The sequence below is a fragment of the Callorhinchus milii genome, unplaced genomic scaffold, assembly GCF_018977255.1.
Source record: "Callorhinchus milii isolate IMCB2004 unplaced genomic scaffold, IMCB_Cmil_1.0 Scaffold1162, whole genome shotgun sequence".
Lineage (NCBI taxonomy): Eukaryota > Metazoa > Chordata > Chondrichthyes > Chimaeriformes > Callorhinchidae > Callorhinchus > Callorhinchus milii.
In genome coordinates this window covers 6,847-20,201 of record NW_024705903.1, presented here as the reverse complement: position 1 = coordinate 20,201, position 13,355 = coordinate 6,847, and the positions used below count along the sequence as shown (strand labels likewise).

Below are 13,355 nucleotides of genomic sequence, written 5' to 3'. Positions count from 1 at the left end.
GTGGGGGGGTGGGGGGGGGCGAGGGAGATGGGGGCGAGTGGGGTGGTGGCGAGGGGAGTGAGGGCGGGGAGGATGAGAGATCGGTGGGGGGGGGGGTTGTGGGATGGGCCATAGGGTGTAGGAGGGGTTACCCTTAATGTTGTCTATCATAAACTGGACATCTACCCCCACCCCTCCCCCCACTCCTCTCTCTCTCTTCCGTTCTCTCCATCTCCCCCACCACCCTCTCTCTGCCCCCCCCCCCCCCATACCCGCTATGACCCTCTCCCTCTCTCCACCCCTCTCCCCCCCCACTCTCTCCCTCTCCCCACCCTCTCTCTCCCCTCTCTCTCGTTCTCCCCCCTCTTTCCCCCCCCCCCCCCGCTCCCCCTCCCTCTCCCTCTCATACCCCCGTCCCCCCCCCTCTCTCCCCATCCCCCCCCCCACACTCTTTCTCTCTCCCCTCTCTCTTTCCACCCCCCACTCTCTCTCCGCCTCTCTCCTCTCTCCACCCCCCTCCCCCCTCTCTCTCCCCCCAGGCACGGCTATGGTTACTGGGCCTGGGGTTCAGTCTGGCTTACGGCAGTATGTTCACCAAGATCTGGTGGGTTCACACCGTGTTCACCAAGAAAGAGGAGAAAAAAGAGAAACGAAAGGTGATTGATCCGTAGAGCCATTAACTCAACCATCGCCTCGCGAGCGAGAGGACCCCGGGCTCGATTCCCGGCCGGTCAGGTCAGGGGCGAAACCTTGGACAATTTACCTTAATTCCACCCAACACACACACACACACACACACACACAGAGACACCCCCCCCCACACACACACACGCCTCTGTTTACCCGGCAGTAAGTGGGAACCTGAATCGCTTTTCCCGGGAGTAATAATTCCATTCAAATCAATAAAAAATAATTGGGTCACTTCGGTCCGCGGCTGTGGTTTAATGTCTGGTCCGCACTGTGCCAACGTGTTCGTCAGCCTAGACTGTGAGCTCGAAGACCCCGACGTGGGGTCTCGAACTGACCCCAGACCCCAGGAGGCGAGCGAGCCGGGCTGTGACCCTGTGCCTCTCTCCTCCCAGCACCTGGATCCCTGGAAGCTCTACGCCACAGTCAGTCTCCTCCTGGGCATCGACGTGCTGACTCTGGCCATCTGGCAAATTGTGGACCCTCTACATCGTACCATCGAGGTGAGAGAACGCCCCCCACCCCACCATTAATCCCTCCAACTCACTCCCCCCACCGCTCCCCCACCTCGGCCTTCCCCACCGCCCCTCGGCAATGGCCCCAGCCCCAGTCCACACGCCGTCACAATAATAATAACTCGGTCACTTCAACCCACGGCTGTTTGTGGGCACGTCGCTGGGCACAGTTGGCAGCCGAGTTTCGCCCCCGAAACACACAGTCGCTACACTTTGCGGCGTGTCCTGCGAAGCGCTTTGGGACGCAAAGCTTATCATCATCATTAGTATTATTATTATTATTTCTCTCTCTCTCCAGGAGTTCACAAAGGAGGTCCCGGAAGGTGATCAGGACGTGTTGATATTACCCCAACTGGAGCATTGCAGCTCAAACAAGATGAACACCTGGCTCGGTATGTTCTCCTCCTCCCCACCCTGTCCCTCTCCCCCTCCACCCACCCCATCTCCCCCTCCCCCACACCCCTCCCTTCCCCCTCTCGATGAACAACTCCCGTCACTGAGTTGCGTTCTGCTGCATTCGTTACTCCCAACGCACGCGGAAGCCCATCACGGTCGCTTAAGAGTTTCCAGCCCGAGCTGAGGTTTCCCTGTATCACTCGCGACCACATCACTCCCACCCTCGCCCTCGCTCTCGCCCTCGCTCGCCCCCACTGGCTCCCCATCCCCCAGGGGATCGAATTCAAGATCCTCATCCTCACCTACAAGGCGATTCATGGCCTCGCTCCCTCCTACCTCTCCGACCTACTATCCCCCCACATACCCGCCCATACCCTCCGTTCCTCTGGCTCCGGTCTGCTCCGCATCCCCCGCCCCAACCGCCCGACCATCGGTGGCCTTCAGCCTCTCAGCCCCGAGGCTCTGGAACTCCATCCCCAGTGCCTTCGCCGCTTCCTCCCTTTCCTCCTCAAGGCCGGTCTCAAGATCTTTCTCTTCGACCATGTCTTCAGCTCCGCTCTCGACTCTCTACCCCCTCCTCGCACCCTCCATTCCTTCCCCTCACCCTGACCATTTTCCCCCAATGCTTGGGGCCCGACCCAACTGTCCAGCGCCTTGGGACCTCCTCCCGACGTGAAAGGCGCTCTATAAATGAAATCTTGTTGTTGTTGTTGTATCCCACCTACACCTGGAAATCCCAGAGATAGATTGCTGGAATGGAATGCCGACTGTCTCCCTCTCTCCCCCTCACCCTCTCCCATTCTCTCCCTCCCCCTCAACCCCCGTCACTCTCCCCCCCCCGCCCCCCACCCCAGGTATCGTGTACGGGTATAAGGGTTTGCTGCTGTTGCTGGGAATATTTCTGGCGTATGAAACCAAGAGCGTCTCCACCGAGAAGATAAATGATCACCGGGCGGTGGGAATGGCAATCTACAACGTCGCTGTGAGTGTGTTCTCTGCTGGTGTCTGACCCCTCACCTCACAGGAGTGTGTGTGTGTGTGTCTGTCTGTGTGTGTGTCTGTCTGTCTGTGTGTGTCTGCGTGTGTGTGTGTGTGTGTGTGTTTGTGTGTGTGTGTCATTCTGTGTGTGTGTGTGCGTAGTTTTGTAGCCGGTAGCAAACCCTTCGCAGTCCGGCGTCTTGGGACGTCCTCCCGACGTGAAAGGCGCTTTGTCAATGTCATTTGTTGTTGTTCTTGTTGTTGTTGACCAGTCTGAGCTGTCGCAGGGTTTGTCAGACAGTTGGTGGGTTTGTGAGTCTGATGATTAAAATGTAATTATTTCGCGACCCGTTTGTTTGTCGATTGTTGGATCCCTTTTCCGGGGGCAATAATCCCTTCACGCAAATTATTATTTTGTCCCTCGAATCCACAACCGTTTGTAGGGATGTCTTTCGGCGCAATCGGCCGCCGCATTTCGGCCCACAAAATGCGGAGCGGATTCACTTGAAGGCGCGTCCTGTGGAGCGGTGAAACACCTCAACGACGTGACAAGGCCTTTTATCAAATGCGAGAACTATTATTATTATTATTGTTGTTTGCCCGGTCGGAGACTGACAAGTGGGATCCGACTTACTGCCAGGTAATAATAATAATAATAATCCTTGCATTTGATAAAGCGCTTTTCACGTCGGGAGGACGTCCCAAAGCGCTTCACAGAACACACTGTAAAGTGAATTGACTGTATATTTGTGGGCGAACGCGGCGGCCAATTGAGCACAGCAATGTCCCACAAACAGTCGTAGATTGAAAATGACCAATTTATTATTGTTTTGTGGTTTTGGAGGGATTATTATTAGGCTCTGTGTGGAGTAAGGAAACTTGCCCGAGGTTTCGCCCTCTGCCTGGAATTGAACTCAGGTCTCTCGCTTGCAAAGCGAGTGCTCTAACCACTGAGCTACAGGACTCCCATCATGGCATCTCTCTCTCTCTCCCCCACCTCTCTCCCCCCCCACAGGTGCTGTGTATGATCACGGCCCCCGTCACGATGATTGTGACCAGCCAGCAGGACGCAGCATTCGCCTTTGCCTCCCTCGCTGTTGTCTTCTCGGTCTACATCACCCTGGTGGTCCTGTTTGCCCCCAAGGTAGGTGCCCACAGGCTGCTCTGTGTCACGCCAGTCTCCTGAGGGGGTTGCAGGGAGGGGGTGAGAAAGGGGGGGGGGGAAGGGTCATTAAACGACCACGATAGAACCCGGCAGGGGAACACTTCCTCTCTGTTGTGTTGAGGGATCGTTTATGATCTTGTAATCTCTCGTCCAGTCCTGCGATCGATCTCTTGTAATCATGGGATTTCCTGTGATCTCTTCTGATCTGTGATCGTCACTGCCGAGCACTCTGGAACCCCACCCGGTGTGAGGGGCGCTGTGCAAATGCAAGTTGTTGTTGATCTCTCCTGTCCACCTGTGATCTCCTGATCTCTCTATGATCTCCTGATCTCTCTATGATCTCTCTATGATCTCCTGATCTATGATCTCCTGATCTCTCTATGATCTCTCTATGATCTCCTGATCTCTCTATGATCTCCTGATCTCTCTATGATCTCCTGATCTCTCTATGATCTCCTGATCTCTCTATGATCTCCTGATCGCTCTATGATCTCTCTATGATCTCCTGATCTCTCTATGATCTCCTGATCTCTATATAATCTCCTGGTCTCTCTCTGATCTCCTGATCTCTCTATGATCTCCTGATCTCTCTATGATCTCCTGATCTCTCTATGATCTCTCTATGATCTCCTGATCTATGATCTCCTGATCTCTCTATGATCTCCTGATCTCTCTGTGATCTCCTGATCTCTCTATGATCTCCTGATCTCTATATAATCTCCTGGTCTCTCTCTGATCTCCTGATCTCTCTATGATCCCCCGATCCCTCTATGATCTTCTGATCTCTCTCTGATCTCCTGATCTCTCTATGATCTCCTGATCTCTCTCTCTGATCTCCTGATCTCTCGATGATCTCCTGATCTCTCTATGATTTCCCGCTGAGAACAGATCCGTCGGCTGGTCACTCGAGGCGAGTGGCAGTCGGAGCAGCAGGACACCATGAAAACTGGCTCCTCCACCAACAACAACGACGAGGAGAAATCCAGGCAACTAGAGAAGGAGAACCGTGAGCTGGAGAAGATCATAGCGGAGGTGTGTCTTCTCCCGGGATAGCCGTGGGCTGGTGGGGTGGGAGTGGGGGGAGAGGGCGGGAGGGATAACCAAACCCATGGCCAGAGCTGACCCAATCTCTTTCTCGCCCCCCACTTGCTCCCCCCTACCAGAAGGAAGAGAGAATCTCCGAGCTCCGGCAGCAGTTGAGCGAGAGGCAGCAGGTTCGAGCTCGCCGCAGACCGTCCCACCCTGCCAAGGACCCCTTCTCCTCGGACAACCACTTCACCAACTCCTCCTCGGGCCCCGTGCCCGCCCTCTACCAGCCACAACTGCCCCTCGTCAAGTGCCTGGTGTCGGGGGAGCAGGCGGGAGAGAGAGCAGGAGAGAGAACGGGCAGGAACAATTGCGATGGCAGCCGTGTTCATCTGCTGTACAAGTGATCAACTGTGGGCCAGACACGGTGAGAGGGGGAGGGAGGGAGGGAAGGGGTTTGGTGGCGGAGGGTGGTGGGGTCATGGAGTATTGACCCACCCTCTCTCCTTCACCGGTGAACCCCCGTAACTCCCTCCCCCCCCCAGCACCTCCCACCTCCTTCTGCCCCACTCCTCTTTATCCGTTCGTCCTTCCCTCGCTCCCCTCCCCACCATTATTGGATGGGCTTCTTGATTTCCCTTCACACACCCCCCCCCACCACCGCTGCCCTCTCTGTGAAGTGCTTTGAGACCCCCCCCACCCCCTTCCCCAGGTATAAAGCACAAAAATTGTCGAACACTCTCTTTAATGGGGCAAAGGCAGTCGAGGTCCAGATCAGCCAAGTTCTTATAGAATAGCAGAACAGGCTCGAGGGGCTGAATGGCCTCCTCCTGTGTCTATGTCCCCTCCCCCTCCCCGAACGTTTTGCCGCAAAAGGAAATTGACGGGAGGGCTAAAGGCTGCCGGTAACGGGTCGGTGAGCTTGAGGGATGAGCTCACACGGGGCAGGTTAGTGAACCGTTTAGTGACGAGAACGAGGCACCCGATCGTCTAATAACCCACAATGTCGAGACGCAAAGTGGCTTTGACTTGTCCCCGTGGCCCTCGCTGTACAGTGTCACGTTCGTAGTGGACTGAACCAGTCTCTCTCTCTCTCTCTCTCACACGCACCCCCTCTCCACCGTGTTGAAAATGAACCCTTCCCGTTGTAGGTTAGGCAAGCGGCTGCTGGGTTTTGAGGCAATGCATGGGGTCCACGTCCACTCTGTCCCTCGTCACTCGACCGTTGTATGATTTGTAATAAAATGTTTCTGTAACGCTGACTTTCACGGGCGACTCCACTTATTTTTTCCCCGTTTCCGCCAAGGCTCGAGACGACGACAAGTTGCATTTCCACGGCGGGGGAAGTGTCCCGGAGCGCTTGACAGTGGCGGAGCCTGACACCGAGCCAGGGGAGGAAGGGAGGGAGGGAGGGAGGGAGGGAGGGAGGCGGAGGGTTCGAGGGAGAGAGAGAGCGACAGAGTTTCAGGGCGTGGTGGCTGGAGGCACGACCACCGATGGTGGAGTGGGAGAGGGGACGAGGGACGAACATGCGTCCAATTCCCTTTTGAGAGCTGTTATCGAATCTGCTCCACCACCGTCAGGCAGTACGTTCCCGAGCGTACATCTCCCCGAGTAAAAAAACACGTCTCCTCGTCTCCGCTCTGGATCTTTTGCCCAATTATCTTGAATCAGTGTCCTCTGGTTACCAGCCCACACACCCGCCAGAAGAAAGTTTCTCCCTATTTACTCTATCAAAACCCCACTAACCTTTGGGTGAAAAACTGCCTCCAGATTTCACCCCTCAATGGCCTGGCTCTGATTTTAAGATGATGCCCCTTGTTCTGGATTCCACCCCCTCACCACCCCACCAGAGGGAATAGTTTCTCTGTAGCTGCCCCATCGGGATCTTTATTATTTTAAACACATTAATCTTCTAAACTCAAGTGAAACGAAATGCAATTCAGTGGAGTTTTGGCCTCTGGTTGTGAGACTTCAAGAGCAGCTTTGACCCAATGACCGTTCGCTCACTCGCTTGCGAGTCGTGAAGTCTCTCGCTGGGTTTATTCGCATTCTTTATATAGTTTTTATTTGTACACAGAACTATATACAATTTAAATTATTAGTTCAGCCATTACAGTCAGTGCGCACAGAGAATACACGACGCATCTTATAATAATAATAATAATAATCATCCTTGCACTTGGTACAGCGCCTTATCACGTCTGCGAGACGTCGCCGAGCGCTTCACAGGATACACTGTAAAGTGGAGTGAGTTTTGTGAAACGCGGCAGTCAATTGCACACAGCAGTGTCCCTCAAACAGTGATGGATTGAGTGACACAGACACACAGACGCACACACACTCAGCGCCAGCCCTGACTGCCCAAGCTCCAGCAACAAAGCAACCTCCAGCCCCCCACCAACCACTGAAGTGTTGCCTGGCTCTGATACTGGGAGATGGCGGGGGAGTGCGAGTGGGGTTGGGGGACGGGGGAGAAAGAGGAGCGGAGGGAAACAGAGAGAGCTTACAAAACACTCCTGGTGACTGCCAGGCCACAAAGACAGAGGGAAGAACCGCAGAACTTGACATATAATAATTACAATACTTACATTTGTACCGCGTGCTATAAGGTCAAACATATCCACAGGGATTTACTTACTTACTTACTTACTTACTGGCTGGGAAGCGAGTGTGTATTTGTGGGCAGCCAAACAATCAACAAAACAATCTGCCCAGAGCAAGATCTCGCAGACAGCCACGAGACAGAGGGACCATCAGACTGGAGGATACTGAGGGGCGGGGGGGCGCGGAGAGGGGGAGTCTGGAGGATACGCAGGGGGTGTTGGAGGCATCTGGAGGACACTGGGGGAGGCGGAGGGGGAGTCTGGAGGATACGGAGGGGGTGTGGGGGGCATCTGAAGGACACTGGGGGAGGGAGGGGGAGTCTGGAGGATACGGAGGGGGTGTGGAGGGCATCTGGAGGATGATGAGAGGGGGTCGCGGGTGGGGGAGCCTGGAGGATGCTTGGGGGTGAGGGGAAGGGGAAACTCCACGGAATAGAGAAGGGGCTGTTTAACAGCCACCAATACCCAGCGATCTCTTGGGACGCCTTCAGTGACACCGAGAAGTCTTTTAGCAGAAAAGAGAAAGAGATATTTTATACCCAGATGTTGGTTCTCTCTGTTGTTGACGGTGTCTGTGTGACTGGTGTGTAAGTCAGTGATAGCCACCGGTCTGTCTCTCCCCCAGCACCTCTCCTCTCCTCTCCTCTCCTCGCTCGCTCGCTCTCTCACTAACGTTATGTTGATGGCTAAGGCCGGACTCCCTCAGTGTCACTGCCAAATCTTGCCGGTCAGCTGAGCGAGTAGGAGGTTCAGGGCAGGTCGATGCTCTTCCAAACCCAAAGCAACCAGGGCTCCCACGAGCAGCCGCTTCACCTTAGTGACAGGGGGACGGGCTGACATCATCTGCCAGGGAGATATGGGGTGGGGGGAGTGGGGAGAACACCAGTCAATCTCTCTGACGTTCAGAACAACAACAACTTGCATTTACCCAGCGCCCTCCAGTGTCCCAGAGCGCTTATAATAATAATCATCCTTACATTTGCTGCAGCACCATATCGCGCCTCGAAGTGTTTTACAGGATACACTGTAAAGTGTAGTGACTGCGTATACTGTTGGTGAAACGCGGCAGCTAATTGCGCACAGCAGCGTTCCCACAAACAGTCGCGGATAGGGGGGGACCAATTTATTATTATTATTATTTTGGATGGATTATTACCTCTGTCCACGCAATGCTCCCCCAGTAATGGGTGCGGGGATGGGGAGGGAGACTGTTCAGTGAGAGACACTCCCATGTCGCACGTGAGACAAAATCCCCCCCCACCCCTCCCCACCACATTCTCCCCCCTCCGCCCAGGGTCCAACGTGATTCACATTCCAGCCTCTCTCTCCCTCCTCCCCTCCCCCCTCCATCAATCACTCACCTTATCCAACTTGTGCCTGCAAATCAGTCCATCAGAGCCCAGGTGGAAAGTGGAAAAGGCGTCATAGAATCTGCAAGGAAAACCAGGAACATTTAATAATAATAATGATAATCCTTGCATTTGATGTAGTTCCTTTCAAAGCGCTTCACAGTGAAGTGAATTGTGTATTTTGGGGGCGGAAACAGCATTTATTATACTCTTCCCACTCGATAGTCTCCTCTCCCCACACACCCCTCCCATCCCTTTACAAAGAATCCCACATCACATGATTATTGATGTACATAATATTCCTTGTATTTGAGACAACCCCTCACCACGTCGTCGAAACATCTCAAAGCGCCCCACGGAATATCGGAACAGGAGGAGGCCAATCAGCGCCTCGAGCTACTACACTATGGCTGATCTGTACTTCCACTCCAATATACTGTAAAGTTAATTGACTGTGTATTGTGTGGGCGAAACGTGGCATCAATTGTGCACAGCAGTGTCCCCACAAACAGTCGTGGACTGAGCGACCAAATTTTTTGAGGGGAAACTTTTACCCTCAGAAAAGCGATCTGCCAAACGGCTAACTAACAAGCGGGCTCCTACTTACTGCTCGGTGAACAGAGGCACGCGTGTGGAGTAAGGAAACGTGCCGAGGGTTTCTCCCGGCTTGGGAATCAAGCTCAGGGCCTCTCGCTTGCGAGGCGAGCACTCTAACCACTGAGCTCCAGGGACTGCACTACGGAGCGGGTGAAATAAGGCAGCGTATAGCAATGCCCAACCCCCTCCCCACACACACTCACGCCCCCCCCCACTCCCCACACACACTCACCTGTAAAGCTCTGTCTTGTCTCTCTTGTAAAACCTGAGCATTAGTACGTGCAGAGGCAGACCTGTGACCCGCCAGCGAACCTGAACACTCCAGGTCTCCGCGTCCCGACTCATGTTCAACACCTCCAGCTGAACATCGGCAAAGTAGTTCAGGGACAGGAACTTCATCAAAGTCAGCAGCACCTTGTATATAGTGCGGCCTCTGAGAGAGAGAGACACAGAGAGACAGAGAGAGAGAGAGAGGGGGGGGGGGAGGCAGTGTCAGAGAACGTGGGACTGAGTGTAACATACCACACAATGACTAGACACACACACACACAGACTAGACACACACACACTGACTAGACACACAGACACCAACAACAACTTGCATTTATACAGCGCTCCTCCAGCAGGGTAGCGTCCCAGAGAGCTGGACACATAGACACAGACACCACACACAGACCGCAGACATGAACAGACACACAGCGACTTAATGCAGAGGGTCTGTCACACCACATCACACCCCTGGCCCACAGTACTGCACGAGCTTTCTCACCACACACACTTACACACACACACACACACTTACACACACACACACAACAGATTTGCTTGGTCGCTTGTAGTGGGGGGGCGGGGAGGGAGAGGGGAGATACAGACCGGGTTTTGATGCGAGGGAATTCGCTGATAAACTCCAGGTCCGGTGAATACATCCCATAGTCGTGAGGCCTCAGGAAGAACTTTGGCAGCTGTGATACAGAGCAAAACATAGCACAAGACAAGTCAGCCCTAAGGTCCCATCCAGTACCTCATAATAACAACCACAATAATACTCCCTGTACTTCATACAGTATCTCATAACAATAATAATAATTGTAACCCCTACATTTCACACAGCGCCTTATCACGTCTTTCAGACATTTCACAGCACTTCACACAATACACTGTAAATGTAGTGACTGTATATTTGGTGGGCGAAACGTGGCCAACGTTTCTCTCTCACGCTCCGACTCTCTCACACACACACGTGACTGAGCGGTGAGAGAGAGCAAGTGAGCGGGCTCACCTGGTCCCGCAGCCTGAGGTACATGAGTGACAGGTGTTCCTCCATGTCGGGATCTCCCCTGTCTGAGGCTGATCTCTCCAGGTTCTCGGTCCCAGCGAAGGCCAGCAGCCCGTGGGGGAGTAGCGGGTACGGCGTCCGACACCACTCGCTCTCAAACAGAGTCCTGAAAGAGTCCAGGTGACCCCCGCTCATGTCCCACCCGCTCTCCGCCCCCTGGTCCCTGGGGGCCGGCTCGGGGGACCCCGGCTCCCGCCGCTCCACCGCGATGTCGTCCTGGCTGCGTCCGTCCACTGTGGTGATGGAATCCAAGATGTCCTCCAGGCGGGACAGGAAACGGGAGTCGTCTGAGAGGTGGCCACCACTCTCCCGGGCCTGCAGTGCCGCCATCTTGTCCAGGTTGCCAAGCCCAGGGTAGGGCAGCTCCAGCAGAGCAGACTGCCCACTCCCCAGCCCGCTCACCACCAGCTGGAGGCAGATCTTATCCTCTGGGAGGCAGACGAGGGACTGGATCCGCACCTCCCCAGGCTGGGTGCGAGGGGCGTGACAGGAACTGTACAGGGAAAGGTGAGCGAGGTCCTGGCTCGGGGCTGGGCAGTTCTCCGCCCCCAGCTGCCCCGTGGACTGACCCCACGTGTAAACAGGTGGATGCATGGACCAGGGCAAGCTGCTGATCTGCCGGGGGAAGCCATCCTCACTGTGGCTCAGTCTCTGAAGGAGCAACAGAAGAAGAAACGTGAAGATCGACTCAGAATCAGAATAATCCTTGCGTGTGATACAGCGCCTTATCACGTCTTCGAGATGTCTCAAAGCGCTTGGCAGCAAAATTAATTGACCGTATTGACCGGGTGAAATGTGGCAGCCAATTGCGCACAGCGGCATCCCACAAGCAGTCGTGGATTTAGTGACCGATTGTGTCTTGAAGGGATTATTACCCCTGGTAAGCAATCCGCCAATCGACTAACTACCGAGTTCCTATTTACTGCTGGGTAAACAGAGGTGTGCGTGTGTGTGTGTGTGAGGTTTCGCCCTGACCCGCCCAGGGATCGGTCCTGGGTCCTCTCGCTTGCAAGGCGAGCGCTCTAACCACTGAGCTACAGGACTCTTCCCGACTTACTTCAGCCACAAGCAGTTAGACAGTCGAAATGTTCTGCTCGTTTAAGAGATCTCTGTTTGTAACGTTTAAAATGCTGAGGGGGCACGGCTGAGGGAACTGGCTGGGAAGGGTTACTGCCGGAGAGGAATGAATGTCACGAGAGAATGGTTAGCATTAGGCGGCAGCAGAGCCGCCAGTTTAGCCAGTGCCAGGCAGAGTACCCACACCACCCTGTGCGTATTACAGTGTCTGTTAAACAGTGTCCCGGCTTACCCACCCTCGCTCGCATCCAGTTCTCAGCAGTCAATTTAAGGCCTTTGAGACGAACTCCCAAAGCGAACAGCACCATATTATCCTGTGTGAAACACACACTGCTTCCTGGTGTCTGTCGCCAAATGACCTTTCAAACACTGCTTTGAACGGAAATTAAATTAGCCTCTGAGTCTCTTCCTCCTCCTCCTAACTATCGCCAGTGCTGTGCGCCAGCCAGCCAAGGGCAGAGCAAGGTGCTTGCCAGAACAGGAGGCCTCGGTACCCTACACGCTAATGAGCACAGCCGAACCCCAGGGTGGTCGGTAAAGATCTTGTCACGCGGTTGGAAAGCAGAGGGGAGTTTCTCCTGGAGCCCCTCCGTCTCCTCCAGATTAAATTGATCAATTAATGCCTCCACTGTCCTGACTCTCTGAGCAGACGCTGGGAATTAAGAGAGAGCACTAAATTATTTCACAGAGAAGCTCTTTATTCTTCAATCCGTCACACGCTGCGCAGCGCAAACCCTCCCCGTACCTCAACCATTTAATTAATTCACTGTAAACCCGTTCACTGCCTCTAACGGCGTTTATAATAGTAATCCTGGCATTTGATATGGCGCCTGATCACGTCTTCGAGACGTCTCAAAGCGCTTCACAGGATATACGGTGAAGTGAACGAACTGTATATTTTGTTGGCGAATCGTGGCAGCCAATTGTGCACAGCAGCCAACGTCCCACAAATAGCCGCGTGCGCTTGTGTGTGGGGGAAGGAAAGTTGCCGAAGGTTTCGCCCCTTATTTACTGAATTGGGAGTTGAGGTACAGATCCGCCGTAGAGTGGTGGAACCGGCTCGAGGGGCCAAATGGCCTCCTCCTCCGTGCCGGCCGGGAATCGAGCCGGGGTCCTCCCACCCGCGGGGCGAGGGTGCTCACCGCTGGCCGGACCGGGGACCCCGCAAAGTGGGCAAACCCTGAAGCACGACGAAGGCTTCCCCCGCGCCCGTCAGGACCAGCAAACACAGACAGCTCTCACCTGGACGGTCACCGGTCTTTGGGACCGATACGGTCTGTTGGCCGGACGGCGGCAGGAAGGGACCCAGGTCCCCAGGGAGCAGTGGCGCCTTCGACTCAACCCGGCCACGTTCAGTCCCTTCACTGCGCACTGCCGGCAGCTCAGTGCCCCCGCCATGCAAGTGCGCCCCCTAACCTACCTCAATCCCCCCTCCCACCTCCCCCCTCCCCACCCCCCGCCCCCTCCCCTCCACCACGCTCGCACGGATCACACGGGTCACTGCGGCCCTCCGACGCTCGTCACTGATCCCCAGGACCCGGCAATCACTGAACGCAGAGGTCACTACACCCCTCAAACCGTCACCGAACCCCCAAACCCCCACCGGTAACTGATTACAGAGGTCACCACACCCTGTGAGTCCAG

General features: G+C 54.9%; 2 protein-coding genes across 3 annotated transcripts; one reads left to right on the top strand and one right to left on the bottom strand.

Annotated features, from left to right (window-relative positions):
* Positions 1-518: 518 nt before the first annotated feature.
* On the top strand, positions 519-5,319 carry LOC103172103 (gamma-aminobutyric acid type B receptor subunit 1-like; the record flags this gene model as incomplete). The annotated part of the gene is given in 7 exon segments (XM_042346620.1): positions 519-635; positions 1,062-1,169; positions 1,480-1,573; positions 2,432-2,559; positions 3,571-3,699; positions 4,609-4,752; positions 4,884-5,319. Coding segments are annotated over 7 exon segments (990 nt in total), but the record flags the coding sequence as incomplete, so codon positions are not given.
* Positions 5,320-7,670: 2,351 nt separating this feature from the next.
* cunh6orf136 (chromosome unknown C6orf136 homolog) lies at positions 7,671-13,153 on the bottom strand. 2 transcript variants are annotated; one of them, XM_007884903.2, is made up of 7 exons: positions 12,954-13,018; positions 11,948-12,363; positions 10,578-11,285; positions 10,172-10,260; positions 9,531-9,731; positions 8,714-8,783; positions 7,671-8,195 (listed from the first exon to the last, which is right to left on the bottom strand). In XM_007884903.2, exons 2-7 carry the CDS (start codon positions 12,017-12,019, stop codon positions 8,061-8,063), a joined length of 1,275 nt encoding a protein of 424 aa, XP_007883094.1. In that variant the 5' UTR covers positions 12,020-12,363; positions 12,954-13,018; the 3' UTR covers positions 7,671-8,060. The 2 variants fall into 2 exon arrangements, with proteins under 2 accessions (XP_007883094.1, XP_007883093.1); XM_007884902.2 differs by lacking the exon at positions 11,948-12,363 and having other exon boundaries at positions 12,954-13,153.
* Positions 13,154-13,355: the final 202 nt, after the last annotated feature.